This window comes from Jaculus jaculus, chromosome 15, assembly GCF_020740685.1.
Source record: "Jaculus jaculus isolate mJacJac1 chromosome 15, mJacJac1.mat.Y.cur, whole genome shotgun sequence".
NCBI lineage: Eukaryota > Metazoa > Chordata > Mammalia > Rodentia > Dipodidae > Jaculus > Jaculus jaculus.
In genome coordinates, this window is record NC_059116.1 from 42,455,085 (window position 1) to 42,474,309 (window position 19,225).

At 42.6% G+C, this 19,225-nt stretch overlaps 1 protein-coding gene across 4 annotated transcripts in view; it reads right to left on the reverse strand.

Annotated features, from left to right (window-relative positions):
* Pik3c3 (phosphatidylinositol 3-kinase catalytic subunit type 3) overlaps window positions 1–19,225 on the reverse strand; it is a 117,774-nt gene that overhangs the window by 71,086 nt on the left and 27,463 nt on the right. For all 4 annotated transcript variants that reach the window (XM_045135035.1, XM_045135034.1, XM_045135031.1 and 1 more), the window contains 5 exons: window positions 11,611–11,697; window positions 9,953–10,048; window positions 5,534–5,605; window positions 4,107–4,211; window positions 2,747–2,839 (listed from right to left, as the gene is read on the reverse strand). In XM_045135035.1, coding sequence (XP_044990970.1) covers window positions 2,747–2,839; window positions 4,107–4,211; window positions 5,534–5,605; window positions 9,953–10,048; window positions 11,611–11,697 — 453 coding nt within the window. The remainder of the gene's footprint in view (window positions 1–2,746; window positions 2,840–4,106; window positions 4,212–5,533; window positions 5,606–9,952; window positions 10,049–11,610; window positions 11,698–19,225) is intronic.

The window sequence follows — 19,225 nt, forward strand, 5'->3', positions numbered from 1 at the left end:
TAGCCCTGGTACCGTGAACTTTTAAAGCAGCAAAATAAATTCTATACTACAGGATTTTCTTCCAAAATACTTTATAGACAAAAAAAAAAAAACAAAAAACACTTAATCAGTAGGAAAAAAGTGAGTTGGTAATAACCAATTTCCTCAAATTGGTTTCCTGAGTACTCCCTCCCTTGTGTAGGAAATCTTCTGAGGCTAAAGAGCCAAGAAGCTAAATCACAATTCCAGAGACCAGGCCTTGAAAGAATGTCTTGAGTCAATGACAAAGGGGCAGTAGAGCAGCATATGTTTAAATTAGAACACAGATGTATATGCATGCTGCTGTGAAGGTAACACCCTGGCCCCTTCACGGCCAATCCACACTGGGTGTGCTCCACAGCGCTTCCTAAACCCACTCTAACCTGTGACCCATACCCCGTCCTGAGACATGGCATTTCATCAGCTACCTTTCAATATCTAGAAGCCAAGTCATTAACTGAAACTTGCCACACACTCTGTATCACTTGAGCATTTTACTTCTTTTCCACATACCCAGCCATAATCGAATTTGTGAGAAGTGACTGCTTGTTTAAATAATTTTTCTTACAGTCCTTTCCACTGAAATAACTCTGCTCCATAAATCTACTCTATGATCCTGAAGCTACACATTCTAACAGGTTTAATTCTGTATCTTGCTGTGTAGCTTAGATGGTACTGTACTTGACTCATATTGCAATTTTTGTTACCAAAGTTATTCTTCATGCTACGTAGTACTGTGCCACCAATTCAATCTTTACAGAACAGAAACATAAACCCATGCTTCTGTGATGAATAGTTCAGTGATGAAGAGAGTAAGACCCAAAGCTACAGCAAATTTAGACTTCTTTTTTCTTTAGAAATAAGGATCAATAAATAAGACACATCTGCAGAGAATTTCATACACCATCAGCAAGCAAAAAGAGCCAAAGAAGCCACAACATTATCTTTCCTTTAGAAACTAAAGAAAAGACTGTTCAGAAGAATGGATTAAAACCGAGTAGTCAGACAGCATCTCATGGGACAGTGACTGTATCAGCTCCTTCTGACACCATAAGACAGCTTCCTGACAGGCGCTAACCTCCCTCATGCTTCTCTGCCCTTCTCACACACTGCAGAAGCCCCAGTGTGCTATACTCTTCTCTACAATCACTGACTCCTCTCCTCTCCTAAAGGGGAGTAGTCAAGAGGCAACATGCCTGCGCCTCGTGGTTCTAAAAAGGCTCCTCAGTCTCCCTCAGCTCCAGTTCTCCCATCTGTGCAATCAGGTGTGCTACGTACAACATGGCAATTGTGGGACACAACAAGCACGTGGGACGTCGCTGTGTCATAAAGACTAGCTATCTTCTTTATGCTATAACAGTTCATCTTTGTCCTCTGTCCTAAGATGTCACAGGCCATTTTAAGAACTATAAGAGATATAAAACTCACTGTCATGTAATCATCTCATATTAAGTACAATCCAGAAGCTGCCAATGGACTCAACATCATGCCCAGTGTGGCCGGTTCCACCACAACTCTCTCTCCAGAGCTCCATCCCTGCACAGCTTCCTTGCCAAGGGTCCAGGTCTCACCTTGTCTTTGCCCTGCATGCCAGCTACTTGCTACTCCACCAGCTCAGCTCCCCATCTCAGGTCCTTCCTCACACTCCCTCCAACATGTCTTCTTCAGAAGTCTGTGGTTCTTTTACTAGTGTTGCTGTTAGTCCCCACATCAGAAGCATGATGAACAGGACAGAAAAGAACCCCCATCTACTCTGCACCTGTGATGAAACAGGACTTGGGGAGACCCTGATACACCCATCCTCCCCCACCCCACACCTCCTCTCCCTGTCTCTGTCTCTAATAAATAAATAAAAATAAAAACTTTCAAAAAAAAAGTGCCTCTAGTCAACAAAAAGCAATGAAATTAGGAGGCAGAGGTAGTAAGATAGTGGTGAGTTTGAGGACTACAAAGTGAATTGCAGGTCAGCCTGGACTAGAGTAAGACCCTACTTTGAAAACAAACAAACAAAAAAAAGCAACACACATCTGTTCATACCATTCATGTTTCTGTATCAGGGAGCACACACATATTGCTAGGTAACATTTTTTCAGATGATAAAAGCTGCACTTGATCATTCGCAAGAAAGTGTATGGGTCAGAGAGACGGCTTAGCAGTTAAGGCGTTTGCCTGCAAAGCCTAAGGACACAAGTTCAATTCCCCAGGACCCACGTAAGCCAGATGCACAAAGTAGCACATGCATCTAGAGTTCATTTGCAGGGGCTACAGGGTCCTGCATGCCCAGTCTCTTATCTGCCACCGTCCCCCCACCCCTTTCAAATAAATTTCTTTTAAAAGTGTACGGATGTATTTGATACATGAGTGACAGACACACATGAATGGATGAACGAGAGTCCCACTGTCCCCACCTGCTATCCAGCGAAACCACTGCCTAGGGAAGGGGCTTGATGGAGTCAGCAGGGAAAGCAGACCCTCTGGAGCCTGACTGTAGTCTGGCACGGTGAAGAAACATGAGAGAGGTACAGAGCAAGTGGAAGGCCCCCAGTGTCCCTCCATGAGAGGGCAAGGTGGGGCACAGGGGCCTTGTGGGCCACTTGTGAAATACCACTACTCTTACCATTTTTCCCTGATTGGGGGGGAGCGTGGAACAAGCCCCAAGGGACTCTCACTTCTGGTCCTAAGCATCTAGGCACACAGAAAAAAAAAAAAATTGATATATGAAACTTACTTTTTCTTGATTAGTGAGATAATATCTAAACTTCCAAACAAGGTCTTGTTCTTCATATGTAAGCTGCTTGGTTGGTGGGTAACTCACAATAATCTGCAACAATGAAAAACAGAGCGACATTGTCAAACATATGCTTTATATTGTATATATTCATTTTATTTCAATCTTTTCATTAAAACGTATTTCCACAATGCAACTATTACGTAAGCCAGGGGAAAACACATCAGACACAGATATCCTGAGCACATTCATACAAAAGGCAAATCATTAGGATGCACGAGAACAGATAAGCAAGCCTTATGCCATAAAAACAGGTCCTGCTAGACACCAAGCAAAGCAAAGCAGCCATACCCTCCCCACCATAAAACACAAAAACTTCAGATGTAGGAAATTGTTAAGGTTAGGAAATTATGTAGAATTCACCAAATGCTGAAATAATGTACACTTAAGATATCAACTTCAGGGCTGGAGAGATGGCTCAAACCCTTGCTTGCAAAGCATAAGGACCTACCTGAGTTTGATGCCCAAGTACCCACGTAAAGCCAGATGCACAAAGTGAGACATGCATCTTGAGTTTGTTTCAAGTGGCTAGAGGCCCTGATGTGCCCATTCTCTCTATCTGCCTCTTTCTCTCTCTCTCAGTCTCTCTCAAGTAAATAAATATTTTTTAAAAATATCATCTTGAGGCTAGAGAGATGGCTCAGAGGTTAAGGCACTTGCCTGCAAAGCCTAAAAATGTGGATCTGATTCCCCAGTATCCCAGTATCCATGTAAAGCCAGATGTGCAAGGTGACACACATATATGGAGTTTGTTTGCAGTGGCTGGAGGCCCCAGCATGCCCATTCTACCTCTCTGTACTTTCTTCCTTCTCTCTCAAATAAATAAATAAAATATTTTAAAATAAGGTCTGGAGAAATGGTTTAGTGGTTAAGGCACTTGCCTGCAAAGCCTAACATCCCAAGTTCGATTTCCCAGTACACATGTGAAGGCAGACACACAAAGAGATGCATGCATCTGGAGTCTGTTTGCTGCAGCTAGAGGACCTGGCACACCCATTCTCTTTGTCTCTCTTTTATCTCTCTCCACTTGCAAATAAAAAAAAATAATAATAATAAATAAATAAAGTGTTTGGGCTGGAGTGATGGCTCAGTGGTTAAGTACCTGCCTGCACAGGCTAACGACCCAGGACCATTTCCCCAGTACCCAAATAAAGCCAGCTGAACAAACTGGTGCATGGAGTTCATCTGTAGTGGGTAGAGGCCATGCCACACCCATACTCATTCTCTTTCTCTCCCCTTCCAAATAACTTCAACCAAATATCCATTCAATTGTCCTTGAGTATTTTGTAAGTTCTCTTACATTCAGCTGGTCCCTGGTGGCAGCATTGGGTTTGAGATCATGGTCAGAAGGCCCACTTCTTAAACTTCGGGCAAGCTTGTGGTGTTTGCTCTCAACCAAATTCTCCTGTAAATTATTTAAATACATAGAGAATACAAACTTTACCAAAAAGAAACCTTAATAGCCAGCCATAAATAGAAAAGTAAGTCATTACATGCATAAGAGCATTTCATGACATCTGATGTTTGTTATGTTCTTATCACTACAGTTTCCTATGAATCTTGTACAATTACAGACCTGTAGAAGCTAAGTGTGACTCAGGTCCAGGGTATCTAATACACACAGGCCACACCGGCCTCCTAGGGCACTTTAACAACCTCTATCACAAACCACCTTCACAATGAAATCTACTCTGACACCCAGATATAACCCACAAGCTCCCAAAGACCTATGACATGACATGAGTGAACGATCATCTTAGCGCTTACCTAACTGTTACTGTGGGGAAGACAGTAGTCCTCATGTTGCAATATACACAGGTGCTATCAATTCCTATCTCCACAACCCAAATCATAAATTTTATCCATGTTACCAATGCTTTATATGTATGTATACATGTAAATATTTTTCTATAGATATGGACATTTGGATGTAAAGACATACACATTTAGATTTTTTTCATATACTTGTGTTATTGGTTGACAGTATGTGTGAGCTGTCTGTTCATGTTTTTCTAATTTTTTTTATTTTAAATCTTTTCCCTTTACCATGTAAACGTTCTTTATGCACTAATCTCCAGTCTAGTAGTCCTAGTAGCTACAACAATCTTATTTCACAATAACATCAACCTCCCAAAATTCTTACCCATTGATCTTAGCTATACAAACTCACCTTTTAAAGTGGCTCCTTCTAGTCACCTGCTCTGACAAGTATCACTTTACAGACTCCATTCTCTCTCTTTTATTCCTTTCATTTCTCCTCACCTTTTGTTCCCTTGCTCTTTCAGCAGTTCAAATAAATGGCTATCTGATTCCAGATTGCCTGACCTATTCTTTTGATTTCATTACACACATTCCATTTGAATCTAACTCCAAAGAGCTGAGTCACATGTATATAACTGGAGCTTATTTGTTACTTATTTTAAAGGAAAGTGTAAGCAGTGATCATTCTAAAAAAAAAAAAATATGTATGTGTGTGTGTATATATATATATATATACACACACACACACACACACACACACATATATTTATAAAAAATGAGCACAAAGCCAGGCGTGGTGGCACACACCTTTAATCCCAGCACCTGGGAGGCAGAGGTTGGAGGATCACCATGAGTTCAAGGCCACCCTGCGACTACATAGTTAATTCCAGGTCAGCCTGGACTACAGTGAGACGTTGCCTTGAAAAACCAAAAAAAAAAAAAAAAAAAAAGATCACAGTTACTTACCATAGACATCTGAGGGTCAGGAACTTTCACTAACTCGAAGCTTGTTAAAATTGGGGAGGACTCATCACCATCCTGGATAACAGTGCAGGAAGTTTAAATAACAAAAAAATAAATAAATAAAACTTCAACCAAATGATAACAAGGCATAGTTTTAATTCTACTTACAAAAAAACACCATCTTCTATTTAGGAATTCTCTCAACTGCACAAATAATATATATTCATTTTAATGTCTATGATGATAAAACATTTTGAAGAAAATAAATCTAACAAGAGTTTTTATTATAATTGTGGATATATAAAGTCTGAAAATAAACAAACTATTTTTTTAAATATTTTATTTATTTATTTGACAGAAAGAGGCAAAGACAGAGAAAGAAGCAGGAAGGAAGAGAAAGAGAGAATGGGCATACAAAGACCTCCAGCCACTGCAAAGAAACTCCAGGCGCATGTGCCACCTTGTTTATTTGACTTACATGGGACCAGGGGAATTGAATCTGGGTCCTTTGACTTTGCAGACAAGTACCTTAACTGCTGAGCTATCCCTCCAGCCCAAATAGATTATTTTTATTGCTTGTAATAATTTTTTTTTTTTTAAATAGGAAAAAAAGGGCAAGAGAGATGGCTTAGCATTAAGGCACTTGCCTGTGAAACCTAAGGACCCAGGTTTAATTCCCCAGTATACACATAAGGCAGATGCACAAGGTAGTACATGCATCTGGAGTTTATTTGCAGTGGCTGGAAGCCCCGGTGCACCCAATGTCTGTCTCTCTCTCCCTCTCTCAGTCTCTATATCTACCTCTTTCACTAAAATCAATAAATTAGATATATTAAAAATAAATTTTAAAAAGAAAAAAATGTGTATTATGACTGTAGATCAAAAAAAAGTCCAAATCTTCAAAACAAGAACAAGAACCCACTGACACATTTAACACATGGCGGAATGGATGTGGTAAACTACTGCAGGAGCCTTGTAGATATTAGTGCATGCCAGATTTCTCAGAGAGCAGAGCAATAAGACAGAGGCAATGTTAGTGAGCACTGGACTCCTCAGAGAGCAGAACAGTAAATCTGGGACACTGTTATTAGGCGCTGGATTCCTCAGAGAACAGAACAGTCAGTGTGGGACAATGTTAGTGAGCACTGGGTTCCTCAGAAAACAGAATAGTAAGTGTGGGACAATGTTAGTAGTAAGCGCTGGAATCCTGAGACAGCAAAACAGTCAGTGTGAGACACTGTTAGTGAGCACTGGATTTCTCAGAGAGCAGAACAGTCAGTATGGGACAAGGTTAATGAGTGCTAGATTCCTCAGAGATCAGAACAGTCAGTGTGGGACACTGTTACTGAGCACTGGATTCCTCAGAGAACAGAACAGTCAGTGTGGGACACTGTTAGTGAGCACTGGAACCCTCAGAGAACAGAACAGTCAGTGTGGGACACTGTTAGTGAGCACTGGAACCCTCAGAGAACAGAACAGTCAGTGTGGGACACTGTTAGTGAGCACTGGAACCCTCAGAGAACAGAACAGTCAGTGTGGGACACTGTTAGTGAGCACTGGAACCCTCAAAGAACAGAACAGTCAGTGTGGGACAATGTTAGAGAGCACTGGGTTTCTCAGAAAGTAGAACAGTCAGTGTGGGACACTGTTAGTGAGCACTGGAACCCTCAGAGAACAGAACAGTCAGTGTGGGACACTGTTAGTGAGCACTGGAACCCTCAGAGAACAGAACAGTCAGTGTGGGACACTGTTAGTGAGCACTGGAACCCTCAAAGAACAGAACAGTCAGTGTGGGACAATGTTAGAGAGCACTGGGTTTCTCAGAAAGTAGAACAGTCAGTGTGGGACACTGTTAGTGAGCACTGGAATCCTCAGAGAGCAGAACAGTAAGTGTGGGACACTGTTATTGAGCATTGGAATCTTCATAGAACAGAACAGTCAGTGTGGGACAATATTAGTGAGCACTGGATTTCTCAGAGAGCAGAACGGTAATTGTGGGACACTGTTAGTGAGCACTGGAATCCTCAGAGAGCACAACGGTAATTGTGGGACACTGTTAGTGAGCACTGGTTTCCTCAGAAAGCAGAACAGTAAGTGTGGGACACTGTTAGTGAGCACTGGAATCCTCAGAGAGCAGAACAGTAAGTGTGGGACACTGTTAGTGAGCACTGGAATCCTCAGAGAGCAGAACAGTAAGTGTGGGACACTGTTGTGCAAATGTATGCAGTTAGGGTAAAGGTATAATAGTCCTCAGAAAGAAGAACAATGTATTCCTAAATGTGAAGAGCAAGTCAATCACATATTAATGAAAGCTACCCTATTTTACTGGTATTATCATTTTTGAAGACTGTCAGCATTTGTTTTCATCTATCTTAGGCAAGAAAAGTAATTCAACATAAAAAATATTAATGCCAAAATATTGGAAAAGTCTAAACGAATTAATGTCAAACTTCATTCTTTGACAGCTGGATACCTAACCTCTGTCAATTTCCAAAGGCTGACAGAGCATGCTTTACATTTTAGATACATGCTGTGAAACTGGAAGAGATGGAAAGAAGAGAAGCATTGCAACTTGACTTCAGTTCAGTAATTGAGACTAACAGGAAACCACAAATTCCCAGAGCTGTTGTTTAACAGGCTTGTTCTCAGTCACAACACCTGAAAACATATTCATCAGCCCAACTGTGACAAGTAATCTTCACTAAGGCTATCTGTCACAGAAGATAGATGACAAGAAAGTTTATTTCCATTACATGTAAGACACTAGTCCAGCAACCTTTACACTAAGTAGAGATATGACAAGGGTGGACAGACAGGCATTAATTTCTGAGCAATTTTCTAGAAGCAAGGAAAAGGGGTCAAGAACCTTTTCATAAATGCTTAAAATTGTTCTAATTCCTATTCTGTTATTATTTCATCTACTATCAAAGCTGTCTCTCAGAAGGTCCTTCACACCATACGGTCTGAAGGCATCACTAGATAATAGGTTTCGGCTGTGTAAGCTGCACATAAAGAGTGGGCATCACTTATCACAGTACGCACTGTGCAGGGTATGAAAGTGTTTATTAAAATATGCTGGGCACAATTTTGCTCAATTGTATTTTCCTTTCTTTCTAATTTAGGTGTTCTTTCCGTGTGTGTGTGAGAGAGTGTATGTGTTTACGTGTGTAGATGTTAGAGGACTACCTCAGTTGTCAGTGACTTCATTTTTCTAATAAATACCTATCGTATTATGCATAAAATACTAAACGGAGCTAAATTTCCCTAATTTTTCACTCAAGTAAAAGGCACAGTATATGAAGGAAGGAAAATAAAATTTATCTTTAAAGCATTACATATGTCATCAAAATTAACCATAAGATTTCTAATTAACTATGGAAATTCTAATCCTTTATCATGCAAATCTTTCAAGTAAAGAGTAAGCACATTACATTAGACCACAGTGCAGATGTGACCTGAAGTGCAAATATAGTATGTCACTTGTGATGACTTCAGTGAGCAATACCTCAGTGTGGATGTGACCTGAAGTGTAAGTCCATTGTAAGTCATTTGGGAGGGCTTCTGTGAATGAGACTACAAATATCATGTAAGTTATTGTGATAGCTTCAGTGAGCAATACTGCAGTACAGCTGTGATCTGATGTGGAACAAGGCACAGTTCCTAAGTTCTGCTGCATGAAGGTGTTTATCTGCCACATCATGGACCCAAAGTCTGTTCTCACTTGTAGTGACTTAAACACTTGTCATTTCCACAATAGTAAAGAAGAGTGGGTTTATGTGGTTTCAATTTTTCAAGTGAAGCCCCTTTCACAAGCATTTAAGGCAAACATTTTCAGGTAGCTCCACACTAAACACAGAAATACTTTATTCGTATAATGACACTTGAAGAAATTAGAAGAATGGGAAGAAGTTTTCTTAATTTTGAGTAACACTGTATTGGTAAGAGCATAATAATGAAGTCGTTCATAAGCATAGGGTCACGTATGATTTCAACATGTTTTATGCATGTTAAAATAACAAATACTGTTAACTTTCAACAGGTTATCATCTAAAACTGTGATTTCCATTTTTACTGCAAATAACAATTTTAAATAATGCTACTATTCTAATGTCCTACTCACCAATTTGCAGAACCATTAGCTAAGACGTTTGTAATCACTTGCACATTCACTGGATTTTGTAGCCCAGAACTGCCCCGCCCACACACAGCCCTGTGCAGTGTGTGACTTTGTGTGTATGTGTTCAAAAGCAGCTGGCGTAGCTCTGTGCAACCAGAACAAGTATCTTGGCAAGAGGAGCAGTAATTCCAAAGCAGGAAGAACTCCTTCTCAACCACTGAGCCATCTTTCCAGCCCGAGAATTCCTTTTTAAACCATCTGTTCCCCTCAACTTCATAGACCATAAGTAATTCCAAGGAACACACCTTTTCATAGTAAACAATACCATATTCTTTATCATCACACTTGACACAGCGAAACTCAATCATCAAGTACATGAAATTAGAACTTCGTTTTTCACTCTAAAAAAAAAAAAAAAAAAACTATTTTCATTATTTTCATAAAGATTCAGGGTCAAAAGTATCAATCAACTAAAACTTATACAATGAATGAAAAAGTCCTTTTTTAATGTGTGGAACTAAAGACAATAGGCTTAACAAGTATACCTTTTAAGATTTTACCATTTATAAGTATTCTCTAACTTTTCACTTGTAAATTTTGATCAATGCTTAATGTATATTGGGGAACAGTTACTTATCCCCTCAACATAAACAGAAAACAGATGGACTCCTTATACAAATGTGTACAGCAGACACCTGAGCAATGACACGAAACACAGTGAAGTCTAAACCCCATAAATAAAGTGTGGCTGTAGACCCCCACACAAAACCACACAGATCCAAGAATATTCCATACATGCTTCAGCTTTATAGCCTAGCTCTGGCTGTCAGATTCCCAGTGTATTGAAAAGGGAACAGCACAGGGCTCCTGGCAATGCTGGAGAAGGAAACTCAAACTACATTTTTTATGCCCAGATGCACTGACCTGGAAGGGGAGAAGACAAAAATAAGCACTTTCATTAAACTCTTCTAGAATGTAATATTATGAAAGTTGACAGCTTAAGCTGAGACTGTTTGAATAAATTTAGAAAGGAAACCCAGTTTCACACAATATAAAAATATTATGCAGGAGCTGGGCATGGTGGCACACACCTTTAATCCCAGCACTCAGGAGGCAGAGGTAGGAGGATCACTATGAGTTCAAGGCCAGCCCAAGATTACCAAGTAAATTCCAGGCCAGCCTGGGTTAGAATGAGAATCTAACTTGAAAATACAAAAATAAATAAATACATATTATGCAGAAGAGTGGCTTCCTGAAATTACGCACTCCACACAGTTTCTCTCCTCCCTCTCTCCCTTGCTCTTGCTTGCTCAGAACTCTGCAGAAGTGCAATGAGGTCATGCGCACAGTGCTGTGCTTACCTGTCAGCTGGACTAACACTCCTCTGTCCTAACTTGATTTTTTTTCTCTAGACAAAGATGGTTAGGCCAAATACCTAGTATTTTAAAGCAAATATATAAAATACAATCCTTTTTTAAAATATAATTTTTATAAAGATCGACTCAAGTCATCCTTTAATTAGACATATACACTGGCCCAATACATAAAGACAAGGGAAAAAACGAATGCATGTGCAGCTCAACTCTCTCAAGTGCACAGCTTCCTCTATGACGTATATAAAGCACAGGACTGCTAAGCGGAGCAGATTTCTAGACATGCTATGTGGTGGCTGCACTGGGCTGGGCATGGAAACTTGAATGTGGCCCACAAGTGAGCACACATATGTGAGCATTGAGCCTTCAAGAGCATCACACATGAGGTCTGCACACTTAAAATACGCATTGGCATCTTCATGGCTCACAGTTACAGTAATACAGAGGAGGCCAATGCAACAGGTATCATACTGACACAGACTCACAGGCACAGGGAAGCTCAGTGATGCTAGCAATAAACAGTCCCTCTGACACCACCACGACTCAGTCATCTGTACAAAACACTCTAAAATAAAAACTATGCAACTCACCTCATTGATCATTTCTATCTCTCGAAATGTCAGCCTGTCCAGCCAGTCCACTTTCACCATGTGTCCTTGCCGATGAGCCTTGGTAAGCTGTGGGAAAGAACAGAGAGGATGAGCACACCTCTGAGAGAGGAGGATGGACACGCTAAGCACAGCTCTGACAGAGGAGGAAGGATGGACACACTAAGCACAGCTCTGAGAGAGGAGGAAGGATGGACACACTAAGCACAGCTCTGAGAGAGGAGGAAGGATGGACACACTAAGCACAGCTCTGACAGAGGAGGAAGGATGGACACGCTAAGCACAGCTCTGACAGAGGAGGAAAGATGGACACGCTAAGCACAGCTCTGACAGAGGAGGAAGGATGGACACACTAAGCACAGCTCTGACAGAGGAGGAAGGATGGACACGCTAAGCACAGCTCTGACAGAGGAGGAAGGATGGACACACTAAGCACAACTCTGAGAGAGGAGGATGGACACGCTAAGCACAGCTCTGACAGAGGAGGAAGGATGGACACACTAAGCACACCTCTGACAGAGGAGGAAGGATGGACACACTAAGCACAGCTATGACAGAGGAGGAAGGATGGACACGCTAAGCACAGGTCTGAGAGAGGAGGAAGGATGGACACACTAAGCACAGCTCTGAGAGAGGAGGAAGGATGGACACGCTAAGCACAGCTCTGACAGAGGAGGAAGGATGGACACGCTAAGCACAGCTCTGACAGAGGAGGAAGGATGGACACACTAAGCACAGCTCTGACAGAGGAGGAAGGATGGACACACTAAGCACAGCTCTGAGAGAGGAGGAAGGATGGACACACTAAGCACAGCTCTGAGAGAGGAGGAAGGATGGACACGCTAAGCACAGCTCTGAGAGAGGAGGAAGGATGGACACGCTAAGCACAGCTCTGACAGAGGAGGAAGGATGGACACACTAAGCACAGCTCTGACAGAGGAGGAAGGATGGACACGCTAAGCACAGCTCTGACAGAGGAGGAAGGATGGACACGCTAAGCACAGCTCTGACAGAGGAGGAAGGATGGACACGCTAAGCACAGCTCTGAGAGAGGAGGAAGGATGGACACACTAAGCACAGCTCTGACAGAGGAGGAAGGATGGACACACTAAGCACAGCTCTGACAGAGGAGGAAGGATGGACACACTAAGCACAGCTCTGAGAGAGGAGGAAGGATGGACACACTAAGCACAGCTCTGAGAGAGGAGGAAGGATGGACACGCTAAGCACAGCTCTGAGAGAGGAGGAAGGATGGACACGCTAAGCACAGCTCTGACAGAGGAGGAAGGATGGACACACTAAGCACAGCTCTGACAGAGGAGGAAGGATGGACACACTAAGCACAGCTCTGACAGAGGAAGGATGGACACGCTAAGCACAGCTCTGACAGAGGAGGAAGGATGGACACGCTAAGCACAGCTCTGACAGAGGAGGAAGGATGGACACGCTAAGCACAGCTCTGAGAGAGGAGGAAGGATGGACACACTAAGCACAGCTCTGACAGAGGAGGAAGGATGGACACGCTAAGCACAGCTCTGAGAGAGGAGGAAGGATGGACACACTAAGCACAGCTCTGACAGAGGAGGAAGGATGGACACGCTAAGCACAGCTCTGACAGAGGAAGGATGGACACACTAAGCACAGCTCTGACAGAGGAGGAAGGATGGACACGCTAAGCACAGCTCTGACAGAGGAGGAAGGATGGACACGCTAAGCACAGCTCTGACAGAGGAGGAAGGATGGACACACTAAGCACAGCTCTGACAGAGGAGGAAGGATGGACACGCTAAGCACAGCTCTGAGAGAGGAGGAAGGATGGACACACTAAGCACAACTCTGAGAGAGGAGGAAGGATGGACACGCTAAGCACAGCTCTGACAGAGGAGGAAGGATGGACATGCTAAGCACAGCTCTGACAGAGGAGGAAGGATGGACACACTAAGCACACCTCAGACAGAGGAGGAAGGATGGACACGCTAAGCACAGCTCTGACAGAGGAGGAAGGATGGACACACTAAGCACAGCTCTGACAGAGGTCAGGACTCTCATCACCTGAAGTCCTCACCACCACTCTTCTCCATCTTCCCTGACTCTCATCACCCAAACTCCTCACCACCACTCTTCTCCATCTGCCTTTCCTCTCATCAGCCTAAGTCCTCACCACCACTCTTTTACATCTTCCAAGATCTCAGCACCCAGGAGGTTGAGAAAGGAGAATCACTGTAAATCTGAGCCTAACCGGAGACTATACACTGCATTCCAGGTCAGCCTGGGCTAGAGAGAGACCCCACCTTGTAAATCCAAAAAATAAAAAAAATAATATAAAGAGAGAGAGACACACATAAAGATATGGTCATATTTCTTTTTTGGGGGGAGGTTGGTATGAACAACAGAAATCAAGAAGAAGGAATTTATATACTACATAAGGGAAGAAAAAGGTAACATTCACATGCCAATTTGCTGGCATGTTTAACAACTGTATTAAATGGGTGATTTTGCCCCCAGTTTTCAGACAGCTGTTAAGTAACACTCTGAAGGGGCAGAGCTGGGATGTCAGCCACATGTCCACTATGATTCTACAGCCATTTGCTCTACGCATCTTCACTAACCACTTTCTATTGTCACACAATTCCTACTCATTTGTCTCTGAACACTGGTTCTATGTTATGACACATCAGTTGATCCCTCACTAACTGGGGAAGGGAAGAGTATCAAGAGACAAGTGCAGAGAGGAGCTGGCACAGCACAACTGATGCTCACATGAAGGCAGAGCAACGCACTGTGCAAACAGCAAAGCTGCTCCCGTCTGGACCTCAGGGAACGGGAAAGTCTATAATAGGCCAGGACAACTGCTGATCCATCACACGCTACCTTCTGCTAAGTTCATTGTCATCTCTGCACCAGACTCAGTACTTCTAGACACCAAAATCATTTCAGATCTTCAAACAATACTGACTAGTTTGGGAACTATTTATTGCTAATCATTGGATGAAAATTTGCATTGACATTACTATGTTTGTGACTAGAAAGAATGCACATTTGAGAACAAGCTACTCAGAGACCATAACCTGTGTTAGTTCATCTCCCTGTGGTGCTGGTAACAATGTAGCCACATGAGGGTGGTAATCACAAGTCCCAGACAATTTCCAGGTATCCCCAATCTCAATTTTTCCAGATACTAAGGACCAAAAATAACTTCTTAAAACAAAGATAAGAGTTTAAAACACAGATAACTATTGTTGTATCACTGGAATAAAATTTCTATTTCATTCTGGGTCTGAAATGCCAGTGACCTACATCTTTGCAAAGAGAACATCTGCATTCTGTTAAACAGCAGGGTAAGAGCAGTACAATCTGTTTCCAATTGCTTATGAAGGAATAATCCTCACAAGGGTGCCCATTCCAGGAAGAAGATAGGTCAAGCAATCAGTAGAAATGTCACTCACTCTTGGTCAGAAACACAAGTTCCTAAGAATTCATAAGATGTCATATAGAGTTGGAAAGAAAGCCCACTGTCACAAAATAATGGAATGATTATTGAGCCCTAACTTCTCCAAGAATTAAACAGTGAGGGGTTGTAAAAGCTATTTAAATAGAAGAATCCCCAAGAACCAGATAATGGCATGGCCAGGAAACTTCTAGGAGTTCCAACTATGTATTACCAGACATAATGGAAGATAGAAATGTATGCTTAAGGAAGATGGCTCAAACCAGTGGGTGTTTAATAATTAAAGTACCAACTACAGAGCTGAAAGTGGGTTGGCGTGCCGCACCACACCTGGACTAAAACCGGCAGAAAAAGAGATTGCCAAATAGTAGTCCCTGAAAAAAAGATGGACTCCTCAGTTCACTCTCTGCTACTCAGTTTCACCTACCATGGAGAATAAGCTCCTTGGAGTAAGGCTATGCGTTCAATGGAGCTGAGTGCTAATGGCGAGACAGACACTATGTGGACGGGCGACAAAAAGAATGGAAAGTATTTGCACACCTTGGAATTCTGCCTAGGACCTTTTCCTACTCACAAGTGGGGAAGGGTAAAGAAGAACATGCGTCCTTGCCTGGACTCATGCACGCCACCCAAGCACACAGGATTTCACTGCCCTGTACTTCCAGCAGGTCAGGAATACAGAACCAAAAGTGAAAGAAGGCAATCCTGGCTGGGCATGGTGACTCAGCCCTGCAGTCACAGCCCTTAGAAGGCTGAGGCAAGAGGATCACGATGTTGCAGACTGGCCATACCGTATGGAATGGAAGGAAACAAGTGCTCATCGCTGCCTTGGCTACAAAGCACTGAGTTTGCAAAAAGCCATCAGTCAGACCAGGAAAGAGAGGCTCTCCAGCGCAAGCCGCTGCAGAGTGCCCATGCCCATTCAGACCAAAAGCGAACTGCAAATTGGTGCCACCAAACAAAACTACATTCAATCTGATACCACAGAGCGATCCTCATTTGAGTGAAGAGAACCTCACGGTAGGAGCCTGTATGCTGTGGCTTGCCATAACTGAAGAAGGCCACCTCTCCAATGAAAATCTCTGTGGCCCATTCCCACACAGGTAGTTCTGTTACTGCCTTGTTTGCTGCTCTTTCCAGGGTATTAAATAAACTTTTTCTCCTCTAGTCTAAAAGGTTCTTTTGTTGTTGCTATTGTTGACCAACCTGCTAAAACTCCCACTACAAACTTAGACCTAAAAGGTACCTAAAAACGGGGGTGGAGTCTTGTCATCTCTACCTTCATTTTGTGTCTGTAACTTGGCAAAAGGCCCAGAGATAAACTACTGTCCTTAACCTTCCTCTGGAGCTATCTGTAGTCTACGAGCAGCAAAGCCTGACAGGACAGAAAGCCAAGATGACGGTGATTACCAGTAAAGGACAGTGTGACCCCCAGTGACTAACAGATTAGCAATGCAGGAGCCCATCATGTAGGGTGCACTAGGCCCAGAAAATGAGGGGTCAGTGGTTAGAACCACACCTCAACCAAAACTGCTTAATTAAAGAAACTGCTTGTCAGGCGCGGTGGCACATACCTTTAAATCCCAGCACTCGTGAAGCAGAGGTAGGAGGATCACGGTGAGTTCAAGGCCACCCTGAGACTACACAGTGAATTCCAGGTCAGCCTGGGCTAGAATGAAACCCTACCTTGAAAAACCAAAAACAAGAAAGAAAGAAACTTCTTTCCCTCCACTTCAGCCTCACCCTCATGATGTCAGAATGCTGAGGGCTGCCCTTGGGTCACTTAACCCCTTCATCTCTTCCTCTTCCCAAAGCAGCCACACTAAATACATCTCTCTCAGTTTCTCATGGCAGTACCTAAACATGACCCAGAGTCACTTAACTTCTCTATCGGGTTCACTTCGACACGGCTGCACTGAATACATCCCCTCTCAGTCCCTCATATACTCTTTACTGCCATGTTGGAAACAGGTGGCCCAGAACTGAAGCTGCTGAAACCAGGATTTTATGGTAAAAGCTACTATAAAAAGACCCTGGAAAGGGGCTGTAGGGATTGGTTAGTGGTTAAGGTGCTTACTTTCAAAGCCAAAGGACCCAGGTTCGATTCCCCAGTATCCATATAAGCCAGATGCACAAGGTGATGCATGCATCTGGAGTTCGCCTGCAGCAGCTGGAGGCCCTAGCGCATCCATTCCCTCTCTCTCTCTCCTTCTCTCCCTCCCCTCGCTCCCTCTTTCTGTCACTCAAATAAATAAGTAAAAATTAAAAAGAATATTTTTTAAAAGACCCTGCAGAGAAAGAAGGGAGGAGAGGAGAAAATAAAATGGAGAAAAGGGAGTCAAGGAAAGGACTTTTCTTCACAAAGAAGCAAGGTATGAAAGACAACTACAATTCAGAGCAAAGTGTAGCGTGGGGCAGGGCCTTGAGGTCTCAGACAGATAACACCCAGGAGAGACACAAGGGTAAGGAATCTCTGGTCAAAACTCCCCAGGCAGGGGCTGGAGAGATGGCTTAGCAGTTAAGCGATTGCCTGTGAAGCCTAAGGACCCTGGTTTGAGGCTCATTTCCCCAGGACCCACGTTACCCAGATGCACAAGGGGGCACACGTGTCTGGAGTTCGTTTGCAGTGGCTGGAAGCCCTGGCGCGCCCATTCCCTCTCTATCTGTCTCTTTCTCTCCCTCTCTTTCACTTTCAAATAAATAAATAAAAATGAACAAAAAAATATTTTTAAAAAACTCCCTAGGCAGGCAGAGGTAATAGCCTGTTTGCCAACAAAACATGAGAACTGATCTATGCAAGGATCAGAAAAGAGTACCAAGCCTTCACCACTACCTAACCCAAGTTCATCAGATTGGAGACTGAGAACATCTATGCTGACATGCAGACTGCTGGGAACCAGCTTTCTTGAGGCTCTTCATGACTCGGGTCTTTATACTTGAGACAATGGTAAGAAGGACTGAAAATCAATGTTTACATATTTCACGTCTACTCAAGAATTTGTGGTGAAGTATATGGGAAGGGGAAAAGGAGAGCAGGCAAACTGATTCCAAAGCAGACAGAAAAGAATGCCACTAATTGTTCTATATTCATAGATATACTTCATTATTTAAACATCAATTAACATGCATTATCAAACAATATTAGATATACTATCCAAGTTCCAAGATGCTATAAAAATGTATTAGTTTTATACAAATAATATGGTTTTTAAAGAATTTAGTTAGTTTTAACAATTTGATAAATAAACAATACAGAAAATAGGGCTAGGGAAGTGGCTCAGGGGGAAAAGTACTTGCCACGTGAGGACCTCATAAGCTCCACACAAATGTCAGGTGTGGTGGTGCATGCCTGTAATCCTACTGCTGGGGAGGTGGAGACAGGGAATCCTTGGGACTCCTTGGCTAGCTAAGTCTAGTGAGTCAGTGAGCTCAGGTTAAGCAAAGACTCTGTCTCAAAGAAAGAAGGTAGAAGACAACAGAGGAAGACAGACATCACCTCCACACATGCAAACAGACATATGACCGCACACATACAAACATGTATATACACCATATACATACACTATCCACACATAAAAAAATACAAAAGAAATAAATTCAAAGATTACTTCCCAAAATTTGATCTGTTGTACCCACATACACTTGTGACTGTAAACAACTCACAGGTACCACATGTGAGCAAAACAATTCATTTCAGAGCAGTGGAAAATGTGTAGTAGATGAGGAATTAGTCACGGCACAGATCTGCACACAGGTGAGTCTGCTTCTGCGCAAGGCTTCTGGGGACACCATGCTCACAGTATGGAAAGTCCTCAGGCAAGAACAAAGTATTAAAGAAACACCTTAAACAGGAAGCATCTCTTGAGACATTACTAAAATTGAACACAGGGTCCCCTCCCTCCCTCCCTTCCTCCCTCCCTCTCTCTCTTTCTGCCTGCCTGCCTACCTCACACATGCATATCATGGGCTTAATTAAAAACAAATGTGCATGTATTCATGCACATATATTTCCACACTGACCGAAAGCTCAAAAACTAATGACAAGTAATCCCTGTGTGGTATATTAGTGGGGATTTTCATGGTCTCCTTTGGGCCTTAACAATACTTTATCCACATGTGTATATTAGTGAAAGAATGTTGAAGGTTATT